This window comes from Oncorhynchus nerka, linkage group LG1 (genome assembly GCF_034236695.1).
Source record: "Oncorhynchus nerka isolate Pitt River linkage group LG1, Oner_Uvic_2.0, whole genome shotgun sequence".
Lineage (NCBI taxonomy): Eukaryota > Metazoa > Chordata > Actinopteri > Salmoniformes > Salmonidae > Oncorhynchus > Oncorhynchus nerka.
Window position 1 is genome coordinate 17,226,639 of NC_088396.1, and position 15,911 is coordinate 17,242,549.

General features: G+C 43.4%; 1 protein-coding gene across 3 annotated transcripts in view; it reads left to right on the forward strand.

The window, feature by feature from the left end:
• LOC115106739 (high affinity cGMP-specific 3',5'-cyclic phosphodiesterase 9A-like) overlaps positions 1-15,911 on the forward strand; it is a 36,887-nt gene that overhangs the window by 8,109 nt on the left and 12,867 nt on the right. For all 3 annotated transcript variants that reach the window (XM_065010040.1, XM_065010030.1, XM_029630063.2), the window contains exons 2-6: positions 4,634-4,704; positions 5,049-5,126; positions 6,469-6,512; positions 8,444-8,498; positions 8,934-9,004. In XM_065010040.1, the coding sequence (XP_064866112.1) occupies positions 4,634-4,704; positions 5,049-5,126; positions 6,469-6,512; positions 8,444-8,498; positions 8,934-9,004 (319 nt within the window). The remainder of the gene's footprint in view (positions 1-4,633; positions 4,705-5,048; positions 5,127-6,468; positions 6,513-8,443; positions 8,499-8,933; positions 9,005-15,911) is intronic.

Here is a 15,911-nt window from a genome sequence, read left to right on the forward strand (position 1 = left end):
GGCGACACTCCATCTTAACTCTTCCACACTCCTGGCCTTTGTCTGACCTGAAAGTTGATGATGTTTGACCTACGTTATAATTTGGACTCGAACATTGTGGTTTTAGGGTCTATGTTGGTTTGAACTCATTCAATTATCAGAGATGGTTGTTTTTGTACTTATGCACAGATCATTTACATTTTAAGGCTATAGCCAGATGGGTTCCAGGCTCCAGTCCTTCAGTCCATAGTGAATAATGAGGAGTGTTTCATTCACTTGCAGCGTGACTGACTGTGTAGTGCTGCCATTGTGTGTTTTATTATCTAGCTTCCTTGTTCAGAAATGATGCTGATTAGTTCCTGCTTTACGTGCTCCATTGTTCTTCTGCATGTTCTGTGTGTGATTGCATTTGAATACGGTATTTCCTGTGCCGTTGGATAATCAGGAGTGTGGATTTATGTAATTTTGCATGTTGGTTTAGGTGTCCATATACAATGCCTTCGGAAAATATTCAGAACCCTTGACTTTTTCCACATTTTGTTACATTACAGCCTTATTCTATTCTATCTTATTCTTATTCTAGGAATACCTAGGATAGGATAAAGTAATCCTTCTCACCCCCCCCCCCTTAAAAGATTTAGATGCACTATTGTAAAGTGGCTGTTCCACTGGATGTCTTAAGGTGAACGCACCAATTTATAAGTCGCTCTGGATAAGAGCGTCTGCTAAATGACTTAAATGTAATGTAAATGTAATGTTATTCTAACATGGATAGTACAAAGAAAAATCCTCAGCAATCTACACAATACACCATAATCACAAAGCGAAAACAGGTTTTTAGAAATCTTTGCACATTTATTAAAGATAAGAAATAAAGACCTTATTTACATAAGTATTCAGACCCTTTGCTCTGAGACTCAAAATTCAGCTCCGGTGCATCCTGTTTCCATCGATCATCCTTGAGATGATTCTACAACTTGATTGGAGTCCACCTGTTGGAAATTCAATTGATTGGACATGATTTGGAAAGGCACAAACCTGTCTATATAAGGTCCCACAGTTGAAAGTGCATGTCAGAGTAAACACCAAGCCATGAGGTCGAAGGAATTGTCAGTGGAGCTTCGAGACAGGATTGTGTCGAAGGCACAGATCTGAGGAAGGGTACCTAACAATTTCTGCAGCATTGAAGGTCCCCAAGAAGACAGTGGCCTTCATCATTATTAAATGGAAGAAGCCTGGAACCCCGAAGACTCTTCCAGAGCTGGCCACCCGGCCAGACTGAGCAATCGAGGAGAAGGGCCTTGGTCAGGGAGGTGTCAAAGAACCAGATGGTCACTCTGACAGAGCTCTTGAATTCATCTGTGGAGATGGGAGAACCTTCCAGAAGGACAACCATCTCTGCAGCACTCTGCAGCACAATCAGGCCTTTATGGTAGTGGCCAGACAGAAGCCACTCCTCAGTAAAAGGCACATGACAGCCCGCTTGGAGTTTGCCAAAAGGCACCTAAAGACTCTCAGATCATGAGAAACAAGATTCTCTGGTCTGATGAAGCCAAGATTGAACTCTGGAGGAAACCTTGCACCATCCCTACGGTGAAGCATGGTGGTGGCAGCATTATGCTGTGGGGATGTTTTTCAGCAGCAGGGACTGGGAGACTAGTCAGGATCGAGGGGGGAAATGAACAGAGCAAAGTACAGAGAAATCCTTGATGAAAACCTGCTTCAGAGCACTCAGGACCTCAGACTGGGGCAAAGGTTCACCTTCCAACAGGACAACGACCCTAAGCACACAGCCAAGACAACGCAGGAGTGGCTTCGGGACAAGTCTCAATGTCCTTGAGTTTCCCAGCCAGAGCCCCGACTTGAACCCGATCAAATATCTCTGGAGATACCTGAAAATAGCTGTGCAGCAACACTCCCAATCCAACCTGACAGAGCTTTAGAAGATCTGCAGAGAAAAATGGGAGAAACTCCCCAAATACAGGTGTGCCAAGCTTATAGCGTCATACCCAAGAACAGTCGATGCTGTAATCACTGCCAAAGGTGCTTCAACAAAGTACTGAGTAAAGGGTCTGAATACTTATGTAAGTTGAATATTTCCATTTTTTATTTTTTAATAAATTAGCAAACATTTCTATTAACCTGCTTTGGCTCTGTCATTATGGGGTATTGTGTGCAGATACCCCATAATGACAAAGGGGGGGAAAACAATTTAATCAATTTTAGAAAAAGGCTGTAACGTAACAAAATGTGCAAAAAGTCAAGGGGTCTGAATACTTTCCAAAGGCACTGTATAGAAACTCAACAAGAACAGAACTCGGGTATTAGAGAGGAACTGGTTATTCATCAGTTATTATTAGATGACATGGAGGGTCCATAAACATCCAGGTTTGTCAGCACTATCTACGGACCGGGTTCCTCATACAAGAGAGCTCCTATGCTTACCCTACCACCTTATGCTCTCTGTCCTTTAGCATACTCTCTGCTGTCAAGCTAGCGTCATCCATCATCGAAAACAGAAGCGGGCAGCAGCGCCAGGCTATTACATGAGCACCTCCACATGTTTAAGTACACACAGCAACATACACACACACACACACACACACACACAATGAAGAGAGTCAGAGCTCTACGTGCATCATGCCATCCTTCCTAAGCATGACAGATGACAAAGACAATGTTTACCCCTGACCCACTTGTATTACTTTTACCAAAGGGCTGTTGTATGTCACTGTATATTATGCATACTGAGTAGGTTTCCTTGTTACATCCGCTCAGATGTTAAGGCACTAGTACTGTTACTGTAGAGAGGAGATGGACAGGATGTTACGATAGGTCTACTACACGTCTCTAGAGAGGAGATGGACAGGATGTTACAGTAGGTTTACTACACGTCTCTCTAGAGAGGAGATGGAACAGGATGTTACGGTAGGTCTACTACACGTCTCTAGAGAGGAGATGGAACAGGATGGTACGTTAGGTCTACTACACGTCTCTAGAGAGGAGATGGAACAGGATGTTACGGTAGGTCTACTACACGTCTCTAGAGAGGAGATGGAACAGGATGTTACGGTAGGTCTACTACACGTCTCTAGAGAGGAGATGGAACAGGATGTTACTTTAGGTCTACTACACGTCTCTAGAGAGGAGATGGACAGGATGTTATAGTAGGTTTACTACACCTCTCTCTAGAGAGGAGATGGAACAGGATGTTACGGTAGGTCTACTACACGTCTCTAGAGAGGAGATGGAACAGGATGGTACTTTAGGTCTACTACATGTCTCTAGAGAGGAGATGGACAGGATGTTACGGTAAGTCTACTACACCTCTCTCTAGAGAGGAGATGGAACAGGATGTTACTGTAGGTCTACTACACGTCTCTAGAGAGGAGATGGAACAGGATGTTACTTTAGGTCTACTACACGTCTCTAGAGAGGAGATGGACAGGATGTTACGGTAGGTCTACTACACGTCTCTCTAGAGAGGAGATGGAACAGGATGTTACTGTAGGTCTACTACACGTCTCTAGAGAGGAGATGGACAGGATGTTACGGTAGGTCTACTACACGTCTCTAGAGAGGAGATGGAACAGGATGTTACGGTAGGTCTACTACACGTCTCTAGAGAGGAGATGGACAGGATGTTACGATGGGTCTACTACACGTCTCTAGAGAGGAGATGGAACAGGATGTTTATATTCGCCTCTTCTCTTTGTTGAATTGCAATAGAGTGAAATTGAATTACAATTTCACACCAGTGAAAATGGAGCCTACATAGCCTTTATGTATTTCTCTGAAAACGGATATGGGAAAATTTATGATTTGTGAATATACAATCCTGCAATTTCTATTGTATTTCATGGTGAATTGTCTGTTTGTGAACATAAGTGGCTCTTGCTTACGTGTCTCTGAACTAAACACATCACTGTCTAACACACCTGACAGCCTGCCACTGACAGGTTTCTGGAGTGCTCTCTGTCTCTCTCATCACCCCCCCCCCTCTCTCTTCCTTCTTACCCTACACATTTCTCCGTCTCCTTCTTACCCTTGTTGCCTTGGTTCCTTTTTGTCACCTATTGTCGACTTTGTTGCCCCTGCCAATGGCATAAGAATCAAGATGCTTTTATCTACATGGGTCAAAGTCGTCTGTGTTGGTGAACCTGGGGCTGACACGAGAAATGACTGACGGACTTTGTTTGGAAGGCAATTAAAGGACAGGGGAGGGTGGGACGGGGGGTATTTACTGTGGTGCACTGGAATCTGCGCATTTGTAATCAAAGGAAAAGCCCAGAATGAGAGACCTGTCAATACAAAGTTCTTCTTCTCTCCCTAGTGGGGTGGTTGGTCCATTTTCACACTGTACTCTGGTGGTGCTTGAGAGGATAGTAGACTGACTAAATACACCGTGGTCTGCTGTTCCACCCTGATCACTGGGAATGTATTCCACGTCTGGTATCAGTATCTCCAACACTTCTGCATATATATTTTAGAATATATACTCTTAGAAAAAAGGGTTCCAAAAGGGAATGTTTGACTGTCCCCATAGGAGAACCCTTTTTGGTTCCAGGTAGAACCCATTTTGGTTTCATGCATTATATGTCATATATGTACTAGATCGTGACTATGTTTCCTGTCTTTGCTACCCTTCCCGTAGGTGGTCTTCAGCAGATTCTGCAGCCCGTATGATATCAAGGAGTTATTCTGTACCGCTCTAGGTCTTCCAAGGTAATTCTCTGCTCTCTTTTCCCCTCTTCAGTTCTGCTGTGAAGCTTAGAGTCGTCTCTGTCAGCGTCCTGTCAGGATCCTTTAATCTCCCTGTCTGCTAGGCTGCTTTTCTAATGTTGTTTTGAGGATCACTTCTATTAGATGCCACGTTGAGAACTCATATTAGTGACAAGATAATACTCTATAGTGAGTGGCCTAGTCCCAATAGTCTTGACTAGCTTTAATCTTTCCCTTGGTTTCCTTGATTGATATTTGGAATGTGCCCAACACCTACACTCTCTTCATTGAACCATAGTGGGACACATCCTCAGAGAGAGTGTCCCTGCTTTGTCTGTTTTGGACAGGAACACCACCTTGTCTCTGCTGGATTCCACGGGAGCCATGGTGTCAATCGACCCCACCATGCCACACAACACCGAGAGGTAGGCCCTGACACATCTACATTCAGGGATGGAACTGCAATTCTTTACTGGCTAGCCCTGGTCCAAAATCTGTGCCATGTGATATTTTAAAAGATAAATTTTCACTAGCCCGGGGAGCTAGTGGGACACATTTTCTTCTAGCCCGTTCTGAAAAGTACTAGCCATGGGCTAGAGGGCTACCTTCATTTCCATCTGTGTTTACATTTATAGCAGAAAAATACATATGCTGGTCCTTAAATGCATAATCTGTCATTTTGGCAGTCTAAACTCATAAGAAAAAGTTAAATTCTTCAAGGGTTAAGGTTTATATTATTGATTTAAATGTCCATTCAACAGCAGGAAATATCCCAGATTGTGCCCTATTGCCTAGGACTTGTTAGGCTGAAAATACTAACAGATCCATGGTCAGGGTGTGATCAGTGAGCTAGACACTGCTCACACACACACACAAGCATGTTTTACTAACCCTAACCCTAGGCCAAATGGCCTAACTCCTAATTCTAACCCTAGACCTAACCCCTAACATGCTGACCAGACCGCTCACGCCATTGCGTGCATGTTGATTTTGTCCACCCACATCAGACACGATCAGGACACGCAGTTGGAAATATCAAAACGAACTCTGAACCAACTATATAAATTTTGGGACAGGTCGAAAAGCATTAAACATGTATGGCAATTTAGCTAGCTAGCATGCTGTTGCTAGCTAATTTGTCCTGTGATATAAACATTAGGGTTTGTTATTTTACCTGAAATGCACAATGGTGGTTGGCAACCAACTTTAAGGAGCATTACCACAACCAACTGGACTGGAGTGTGGACCTCAGTTCATCCTTCAATCACCCACGTGGGTATATGATCCTAAAAACCAATGAGGAGATGGGAGAGCAGACGGTCAAGCGTCACAAATAGAACCAAATTCTATTTTAGCGCCTGGCCACGTAGACGCGCGCAAGCAGTGTTGGTGCAATTATTGAATAACATGTATGTGTACATTATTTTGTAATGCTTGCTCACGTGACGTGAGCGGTATGGTCAGCATGCAAGCCTAAAATAGCATTTTTCCTTGTAGGAACCGGCAAAATGTCCCCACCTTTCCTTGTTTTACTATCCTTGTGAGGACTTCTGGTCCCCACAATGATAGTAAAACCAAAAAGACACACACACAGCCCCCAGCGTGTCCTCACACTTCAGACACTGAGTAAGAGAGTGGGAGGAAGAGGACATTCACAGCATGTCTGATTAGGAGGAAGGGGGAACATATTTGAGTGGTGCACCACTTGCTGTCTAAACTGACTGGTGTGTTTGTGTGTGTGTGTGTGTGTGTGTGTGTGTGTTGAAGGTCACCATACAGAGTGGTGCCCCTGACTGGAGGACAGCTAGCTGGTGAGTCCCAGAGGGCCATTGGCTTTTCACACACATGCACTGACTATGCAAATAGACAAGCATTGCTGACATCACATATGCAATAGCTTATTAGCATATGCATAGGTACCATATCGTATATAGCATATATGTAAGCAAGCATGAGCACACACACAAAGCACAGCACACTATCCCACATACCTGATGTGCACACTGCACATAAACAAGCATAGTCATCAAAACGTGTAGGCAATAGACACAAGGATGTAAACACACTCAGACACACACACACACACACACTATTTATTTATTGTTTTGCTTGGTTAGTGAAGTTACATGGTTCATGACCTCCGTTTATGGGAAATGTCACCTAGTAAACCTGGCTGATTTAACAGTGTGATGAGAACCAGTTCCCCAGTGCAGGGAAGGCGACAAAACAACATCCTTATTTTCGGTCATCACTCACACACAAGAGTACACAGACAGGCCAGCTGAACATCTGGGAAAAATTCCATGAACAGCAGCTTGTGTCTTTGTTCCACACTTTTTTAAAGCTTTATTTTAGCAGGCTCAAGATCTCTTGGACAAGGGAGCCCTGCACTTTTTTACAAATACCACATAATACAAATATTAAACATTCAAGAGAACCAATCACATTCCTCAGTAAAGAGGTCCTCAATCAACAATGTGAACTGCCCAAGAGGCACCAGTACATCTAGTGGTATGGTTTCATGGTGTACAATAGGACAGCATTAATGTGACACGGTGTACATTAGGACAGCATTAATGTGACACGGTGTACATTAGGACAGCATTAATGTGACACGGTGTACATTAGGACAGCATTAATGTGACACGGTGTACATTAGGACAGCATTAATGTGACACGGTGTACATTAGGACAGCATTAATGTGACACGGTGTACAATAGGACAGCATTAATGTGACACGGTGTACATTTAATGTGACACGGTGTACATTAATGTGCATTAATGTGACACGGTGTACAATAGGACAGCATTAATGTGACACGGTGTACATTAGGACAGCATTAATGTGACACGGTGTACAATAGGACAGCATTAATGTGACACGGTGTACATTAGGACAGCATTAATGTGACACGGTGTACATTAGGACAGCATTAATGTGACACGGTGTACAATAGGACAGCATTAATGTGACACGGTGTACATTAGGACAGCATTAATGTGACACGGTGTACAATAGGACAGCATTAATGTGACACGGTGTACATTAGGACAGCATTAATGTGACACGGTGTACATTAGGACAGCATTAATGTGACACGGTGTACATTAGGACAGCATTAATGTGACACGGTGTACAATAGGACAGCATTAATGTGACACTGTGTACAATAGGACAGCATTAATGTGACACGGTGTACATTAGGACAGCATTAATGTGACACGGTGTACAATAGGATCAGTCCAACAGGTGCCAGATGGTTTTACTAGTTCACATACCTGCACTTTTATTGGCCTCTCAGGTGAACTTTGGCCATAAGTCTGCACTGCACCAATAGCAGAGCTTTGTTTTTGTCATGGAGTTATTTTCTGTGTGTGGGAAGGGATATTACAAGTGCCTTGTTAACATATCAAGCTGGCACCATCTCGAAACGCGACTACTGCGTTCAGTAGTGAGACAGAGAAAACACTCTCTCTTCTTTTGCCATCTGTTGTGTTTGTTTCATTCTCTTGTTGTTGCTGGTTTACATAAGGTATGTGTGTCTGTGTGTGTGTGCATGCGTGTGTGTGTGTGTGTGCGTGTTTGCGTGTGATAAAAGGGGCACTCGATATCTGTTACACCCCCAGGCTCTGATATAATGAAATGCTTCAGACGTGTGCAGTGTTGTCGTTACAGCACAGAGAGACGTGCATGAGTTGTGTTTTTCCTGTGTGTAACGCAGCACCATCTTTTTCTTCCAGATAAAGAGGAACTCTTCCAGAATGTATTGACACAGGTGGCAGAGCAGTTTTCCAGGTAAGAGCACTGATGTAGCTTTCGTGGAAATGTTGCCTCTGGCTTGGTAAATGCTTTTTGTTCCCTTGTTCTCGTAAATGTATGCTATTTGTGTGTCACTGTATTATTGTGTGCTGCTTTCAGATAATGATTGCTCTATGTCCCTTTTGCTCTCTCTTTCCCTCTCTCTCTCTCTCTCTCTCTCTCTCTCTCTCTCTCTCTCTCTCTCTCTCTCTCTCTCTCTCTCTCTCTCTTTCCCTCTCTCTCTCTCTCTCTCTCTCTCTCTCTCTCTCTCTCTCTCTCTCTCTCTCTCTCTCTCTCTCTCTCTCTCTTTCCCTCTCTCTCTCTCCCCCTCTCCCTCTATATTATTTTCTCACTCCTTTTCCGTCTCTTTCCATCTCCTCTTTCTTTTCTTTCCCCATCTCTCTCCGTCTGTCCTTCACTCTTTCCTTGCAGAGCGTTTAAAATCAACGAGCTGAAGACGGAGGTGACGAACCGCTTGGCCATGTTGGAGAAGAGAGTGGAGTGTGAGTACTGTGTCTGTCTGTGTGTTTATTTCTCCCTAGAGAGGAGACAGCCTCTGCTTAAATCACAGTATTGTTACCTACCATGGGGAATAGTAAGGGGTCTACAGAGCAAATACACTGAATGCAGAGAATTAGAAGAATACAGTATGGTCCTTTTAACAGATGATTTTGTTCTATGGTGACTCTTAGTTAAAGAGTGGCATACAATGGAGAAAAAAATAACTTAAATGTAATACCAAGCAGATGACCTGAAACCATATTCAAAAATCAAATCATATCAAATGTTATTGGTCACATACACATGGTTAGCAGATGTTAATGCGAGTGTAGCGAAATGCTTGTGCTTCTAGTTCCGACCGTGCAGTAATATCCAACAAGTAATCTTAACAATTTCACAACAACTACCTTTTACACACAAGTGTAAAGGAATGAATAAGAATATGTACATGTAAATATATGGATGAGCGATGGCAGATTGGCATAGGCAAGATTCACTCTCAGTAAGTTGATGTGTGGCCCGTGTATGAGGCAATGGAACCCTCACTGAAACTCTGCAATAAAGCGTGCAGTGAACATTGTTCTACTACTGTATGTGAGCAGGCATATTTTAATAGGTTTAATCGCCACTCATTAACTTGGCTGGATGGGAAATGTTAATAGAAATGGTAGCCCTGGGAGATTGAGTCATAAAAAAATGTCCCTTTAACATCATAAAAAAATAAAAGATGTTAAAGGGAAATTTCACCGCTGCTCTATTTTCACTATACACTGAGTGTACAAAACATTAGGAACACCTTCTCTTTCCATGACATAGGCCGACCAGGTGAATACAGATCCGTTGTTGATGTCACCTGTTAAATCCACTTCAGTCAGTGTAGATAAAGGGGAGGAGATACGTTTAAATAAGGATTTTGAGACAATTGAGACAAGGGTTGTGTATGTGTGCCATTCAGAGGGTGAATTGGCAAGACAAAATGTTTAAGTACCCTTGAACAGGGTATGGTAGTAGGTGCCAGGCGCACCTGTTTGAGTGAAACACTGCTGGGTTTTTCACACTCAACAGTTTTCCGTGTGTATCAAGAAGGCAGGCCAGTGGTTTAAACGGGTCATTGATGAAAGGGGAAAATGGAGGCTGACATGAATTCTGCAGAGCAACAGATGGGCTACAGTTAGTCAACTGACAGTCCAGTACAACAATGGTGCCCAAAGACCCATAAAAGAATGCACAACTCATCTTACCTTGACACGAATGGGGTATGGCAGCCGACGACCTTACAGAGTTCTACTTCTTTCAGCAAAAAAAAAAAAAAACTGTGGTTGCAGTGAGCTAAGGAACGAAAACACTGAACACTGGAGAATTGGAAAAACATTACCTGGCCTGATGAATCCCGGTTCCTGCTGTTTCACGCTGATGGGAAGACTAGGGTATGGAGAAAACCACGAGTACATGCGTGTCAACATTGAAGGCTGGTGGTGTGTTTTGATGGCACGCATTGGGCCCCTTGACTAAAGTGGAGCAAAGTTTGAATGCCATAGGATATCTCAAAATAATTTCCAATCAGGTGCATCCCTTCATGGCAGCAGTGTATCCATCTGGAAATGATTTTTTTCAGCAGGATAATGCCCCATGACACAACGCTAGGATTGTCCAGATATGGTCCCACGAACATGACAGTGAATTCAGCTTACTGCAGTGGCCTGCTCAGTCACCAGATCTCAATCCAATTGAGCATCTGTGGGATGAGATGGATCGAACTGTTCGGAGTGGAAGCCATGGAGTCAACATGGGCCAGCGTCCCTGTGGAACGCTTTCTACACCTTGCAGAGTCCATTCCCCGACGAATCGAGGCTGTTCTGAGGGCAAAAGGGGGGGTGCAGCTCAGTATGAGGAAGGTGTTCCTAATGTTTTGTATACTCAGTCCATTAATATGTTGTTAATATATTATATGTGTCATAAACATTTTGAATCTCCTCACTACACGCAAATACGAGCGTTTCTGAATTTCACCAGTTGAAACAGGGCAGCTAAATATCCTGGTTGTAAGCAAACCACAATATCCAGAATTTGCAGCGATTCCAGGACATTCCCAGGGCAAAAATTCTGAAATATATCTATAGTGCATAATTATCTCTGAAACACTCTCTCATCCCTTATAATCAAATCAAAATCCAATCAAGTCAAATTTTATTGGTCACACATATTTAGAAGATGTTATTGCGGGTGTAGCGAAATGCTTGTGTTCCTACCTCCAACAGTACAGTAATATCTAACAATTCACAACAATACACACATCTAAAAGTAAATAATGGAATTAAGAAATATATAAATATTAGGGCAAGCAATGTCGGAGTGGCATTGGCTAAAATACAGTAGAATAGAATACAGCATTGGCAGACCGCACTAGCCTCTCGAGAGCCCTGCGGTTGTGGGCGGTGCAGTTGCTGTACCAGGCGGTAATACAGCCCGACAGGATGCTCTTAATTGTGTATTGTAAAAGTTTGACAGTCTTAGGGGCCAAGCCAAATTTCTTGAGCCTCCTGAGGTTGAAGAGGCGCAACAGCGCCTTCTTCACCACACTGTCTGTGTGAGTGGACCATTTCAGATAGTCAGTAATGTGTATGCCGAGGAACTTGAAGCTTTCCACCTTCTCCACTGCTGTCCCGTCAATGTGGATAGGGGCGTGCTCCTTCTGCTGTTTCCTGAAGTCCACGATCAGCTCCGTTTTGTTTTGTTGACGTATTGTTGTGAATTGAGAGGTTCATTTCCTGATACCACTCCGCCAGGGTCCTCACTTCCTCCTTGTAGGCTGTTTCGTCATTGTTGGTAATCAGGCCTACTATTGTTGTGTCGTCTGCAAACTTGATGATTGAGTTGGAGGCGTTTGTGGCCACGCAGTCATGGGTGAAGGATCAGTGAAGTGGAGGTTGTTTGCTACCTTCACCACCTGGGGGCGGCCCATCAGGAAGTCCAGGACCCAGTTGCACAGGGTGGGGTTCAGACCCAAGTTTGATGATGAGCTTGGAGGGTATTATGGTGTTGAAGGCTGAGCTATAGTCAATGAACAGCATTCTTACATTGGTATTCCTCTTGTCCAGATGGGATATAACAGTGTGTAGTGCAATTGTGATTCCATCGTCTGTGGATCTATTGGGACGGTAAGCAAATTGAACTGAGTCTAGGGTGTCAGGTAGGGTAGAGGTGATATGATCCTTAACTAGCCTCTCAAATAACTTCATGACATTTAGTTCAGTTACTTTTGCTTTCTTGGGTACAGAAACAATGGTGGACATCTTGAAGCAAGTGTGGACAGCAGACTGGGATAGGGAGAGATTGAATATGTCCGTAAACACTCCAGCCAGCTGTTCTGCGCATGCTCTGAGGACGCGGCTAGGGTTGCCGTCTGGGCCGGCAGCCATGCTAGGGTTAACACGCTTAAATGTCTTTCTCATGTCGGCCACAGAGAACGAGAGCCCTGGAGTTGTTGAATTGCGACTCCACTTTCTCTGTACTGACGTTTTGCTTGTTTGATTGCCTTACGGAAGGAGTAACTACACCGTTTGTATTCAAACATATTCCCAGTCACCTTGCCATGGTTAAATGCGGTGGTTCGCGCTTTCAGTTTCGCGTGAATGCTGCCATCTATCCATGGTTTCTGGTTTGGGTAGGTTTTAATAGTCACAGTGGGAACAACATTCCCTATACACTTCCTGATGAACTCAGTCACCGTGTCCGTGTATACATCATTGTTATTCTTACAGGTTACCCGGAACAAATCCCAGTCTAAGTGATCAAAACAATCTTGAAGCATGGATTCTGATTGGTCAGATCAGTGTTGAATAGACCTTAGCGCAGGTACTTCCTGTGCATATAGGAATGGGGGAGCAAAATGGGCGGGGGAGTGCCTTGTAGGCATCCCGGAAGAGAGAATAGCAGTGGTTGAGTGTTTTCCCAGCGCCAGTACTGCAGTCAATGTGTTGATAGAACTTCAATAGTGTTTCCCTCAAATTTGCTTTATTACAATCCCCAGCTACAATAAATGCGGCCTCAGGATATGTGGTTTCCAGTTTGCATAAAGTCCAGTGTAGTTCCTTGAGGACCATAGTGGTATCGGCTAGAGGGGGACTATAAGCAAATAATCATTTTCTTGGGAGGTAATACGGTCGTCATTTGATTGTGTTCTAGGTCAGGTGAACAAAATGACTTGTGTTTCTGTACATTATCACAGTCACACCATGAGTGGTTAATCATGAAACATACACCACCGCCCTTCGTCTTCCCAGAGACTTCTTTATTCTTGTCTGTGTGATGTACTGAGAACCCATCTGGCTGTATGGATAGGGACAGTATATCCGGAGAGAGTCATGATTCCATGAAACAGAGTATGTTACAGTCCCTGATGTCTCTCTGGAAGGAGATCCTCGCCCTGAGCTCGTCTACTTTGTTGACCAGAGACTGAACATTAGTCGGACTACAAGTCCACTCTGAATACCTCTTCTCTGCAGGCGTCTCTGCTGGCGTCTTGGAGCAGCCTCTGGGATAAGTTCAATTACCCGGGGGGGTGCGAACAATGGATCCGATTCGGGAAAGTTGTATTCCTGGTCGTAATGCTGGTTACTGCCGCTCTGATATCCAAAATGTATTTCCGGCTGTATGTAATAACACAATTAGCCTAGAATGTTTTTTTATGTAAGAAGTAACACCCCAAAAAACGAAATACTGCAAAGTTGCTTAGGAGCTAGAAGCAAAGCTGCCATGTCTGTCGGCGCCATCTGTATGCTTTTTAGGAAGACTGGAAAAACACCCCAAATAGTGTCTAGCGGGAAAGTTTCCCTTTAAGGTTAAGAAAAGTAACGTACACCCCTGAAGGAGGGGGATTTAACTATTTAGTAGGGTTTGAATGGGGTGTTTTGTCTTGAGCTATTTAGCAATGCAAATTTGTTCAGCTTTAAAACATACTTGTGTCTCGTGGTTGTTAAACAGTGTTTTTACATTTCAAATAGTGTACAAAACTGTCTACTAACCAGGTTTGGATCTTTGATTTGATATGTGAGCTTTTTGTTAAACATAATAGACTGACATACCATACATTCTCTATTCACCTGTTATACACGGGGTGGGTCTAATCCTGGATGCTGATGGGTTAAAACCGCGTTCCAGCCAGTGCCTATTCCACAAGTTACTACCGGCTAAGGCTATGACGTTGAAATGCCTATTTACTGTTCCATCTCACTGTGCTATCCATCAACCCAACCAGGCAATTTATAAACTTTATAAAAATCTCCACTGTAGAAAATCATCTTAGACATGATCTCCCCTTTCTTTTGGACTAGAATTTGGTTTTCAACAGCGGAGATTTGTATAAACCGTGCTAGCTGTCTCTGCGACATTTGCAACATTGTTTCAATATTGAAATTCGATCTCCAGCTGTCCCATATTAATGAACGAGTTGGGAGTCGGGACGAGACAGAGAGGCAGGCAGCTTTTCTCAACCAGCCGAAATCATGAATTAGCGTAATCTTTATGGATATGTATACAAAGAAATGTCAATAGAAAAACAGTTCAAATGAAATGAAATACAGCTAGTTGGCTAGCTCCTCTAAACAGTGTCCTGACGAGAGAGCACATTTTCATTAGCTCATTATTATAGATGTATCCAAATACTAGAAAACAGCTTAAATAAATGCAAATCATGCTACTTTTCTGTTATTTGGGTTTCACTGTTTGACGTGACTGTGTTAGCCCAAGTTGGCTGGCTAGCAAGTAAGGGGACAAGAGCTGGCAATGGTGGGGCCTCCCGAGTTGCGCAGCGGTCGAAGGTGTTGCGGTGTCACGACAGCATGGGGTTTGATCTCAGGCTGTGTCACAACCGGCCATGACTGGGAGTCCCATAGGGCGGCACACAATTGGCCCAGCGTCGTCCAGGTTAGGGGAGGGTTTTTAGGGGAGGGTTTGGCCAGGGGGGCTTAACTTGGCTCATCGCGCTCTAGTGGCGGGCCAGGCGCCTGCAAGCTGACCCTCATCGTCAGTTGAACAGTGTTTCCTCCGACACATTGGTGCAGCTGGCTTCCGGGTTAAGCGAGTGTGTGTTAAGAAGCAGCAGGACTTGGAGGGTCATGTTTGGAGGATGCATGACTCAATCTTCGCCTCTCTCAAGCCCGTTGGTGAGTTGCAGCGATGAGACAAGATCGTAACTGGATCACAATTGGATATCACGAAATTGGGGAGAAAACGGGCTTCTGAAGTTTGACATTTCCAGGTTGAAATTTCTGACTTGATTTTCCCTTATGAAAAATGTATCAGCCTCTACACAAATGTCCATTAATTATAATCAACATAATAATTCACATTTCCTGTTGCAGCAGGATTATTTCCCTGCTGTGGCAAACTGGCTCAAATTAACCTCCTACATCAGTATTATGTTCTCTACTCTAGTTTAACCTCATATTATTATTTTCTGACCTCATGTTATTCACCTGGACATTGACCAAAGAGAAATCACATAGAAAAACTATAGACTAGGTGGGAAATATGCTTTATCATAAACTTGTACAATGCTAGCTGTAGCCTTGACATGTATAGCCACTGCTAGACACTATACAGTTAAAGTCGGAAGTTTACATACACTTAGGTTAGAGTCATTAAAACTCGTTTTTCAACAACTCCATAAATTTCTTGATTAAAAACTATAGTTTTGGCAAGTTGGTTAGGACATCTACTTTGTGCATAACACAAGTAATTTTTCCAACAATTTTTCCAACAGATTTTTTCACTTATTTTTTAAATTTTATTTAACCTTTATTTAACCAGGTAGGCAAGTTGAGAACAAGTTCTCATTTACAATTGCGACCTGGCCAGGATAAAGCAAAGCAGTTCGACACATACAACAACACAGTCATACAGTCAAGA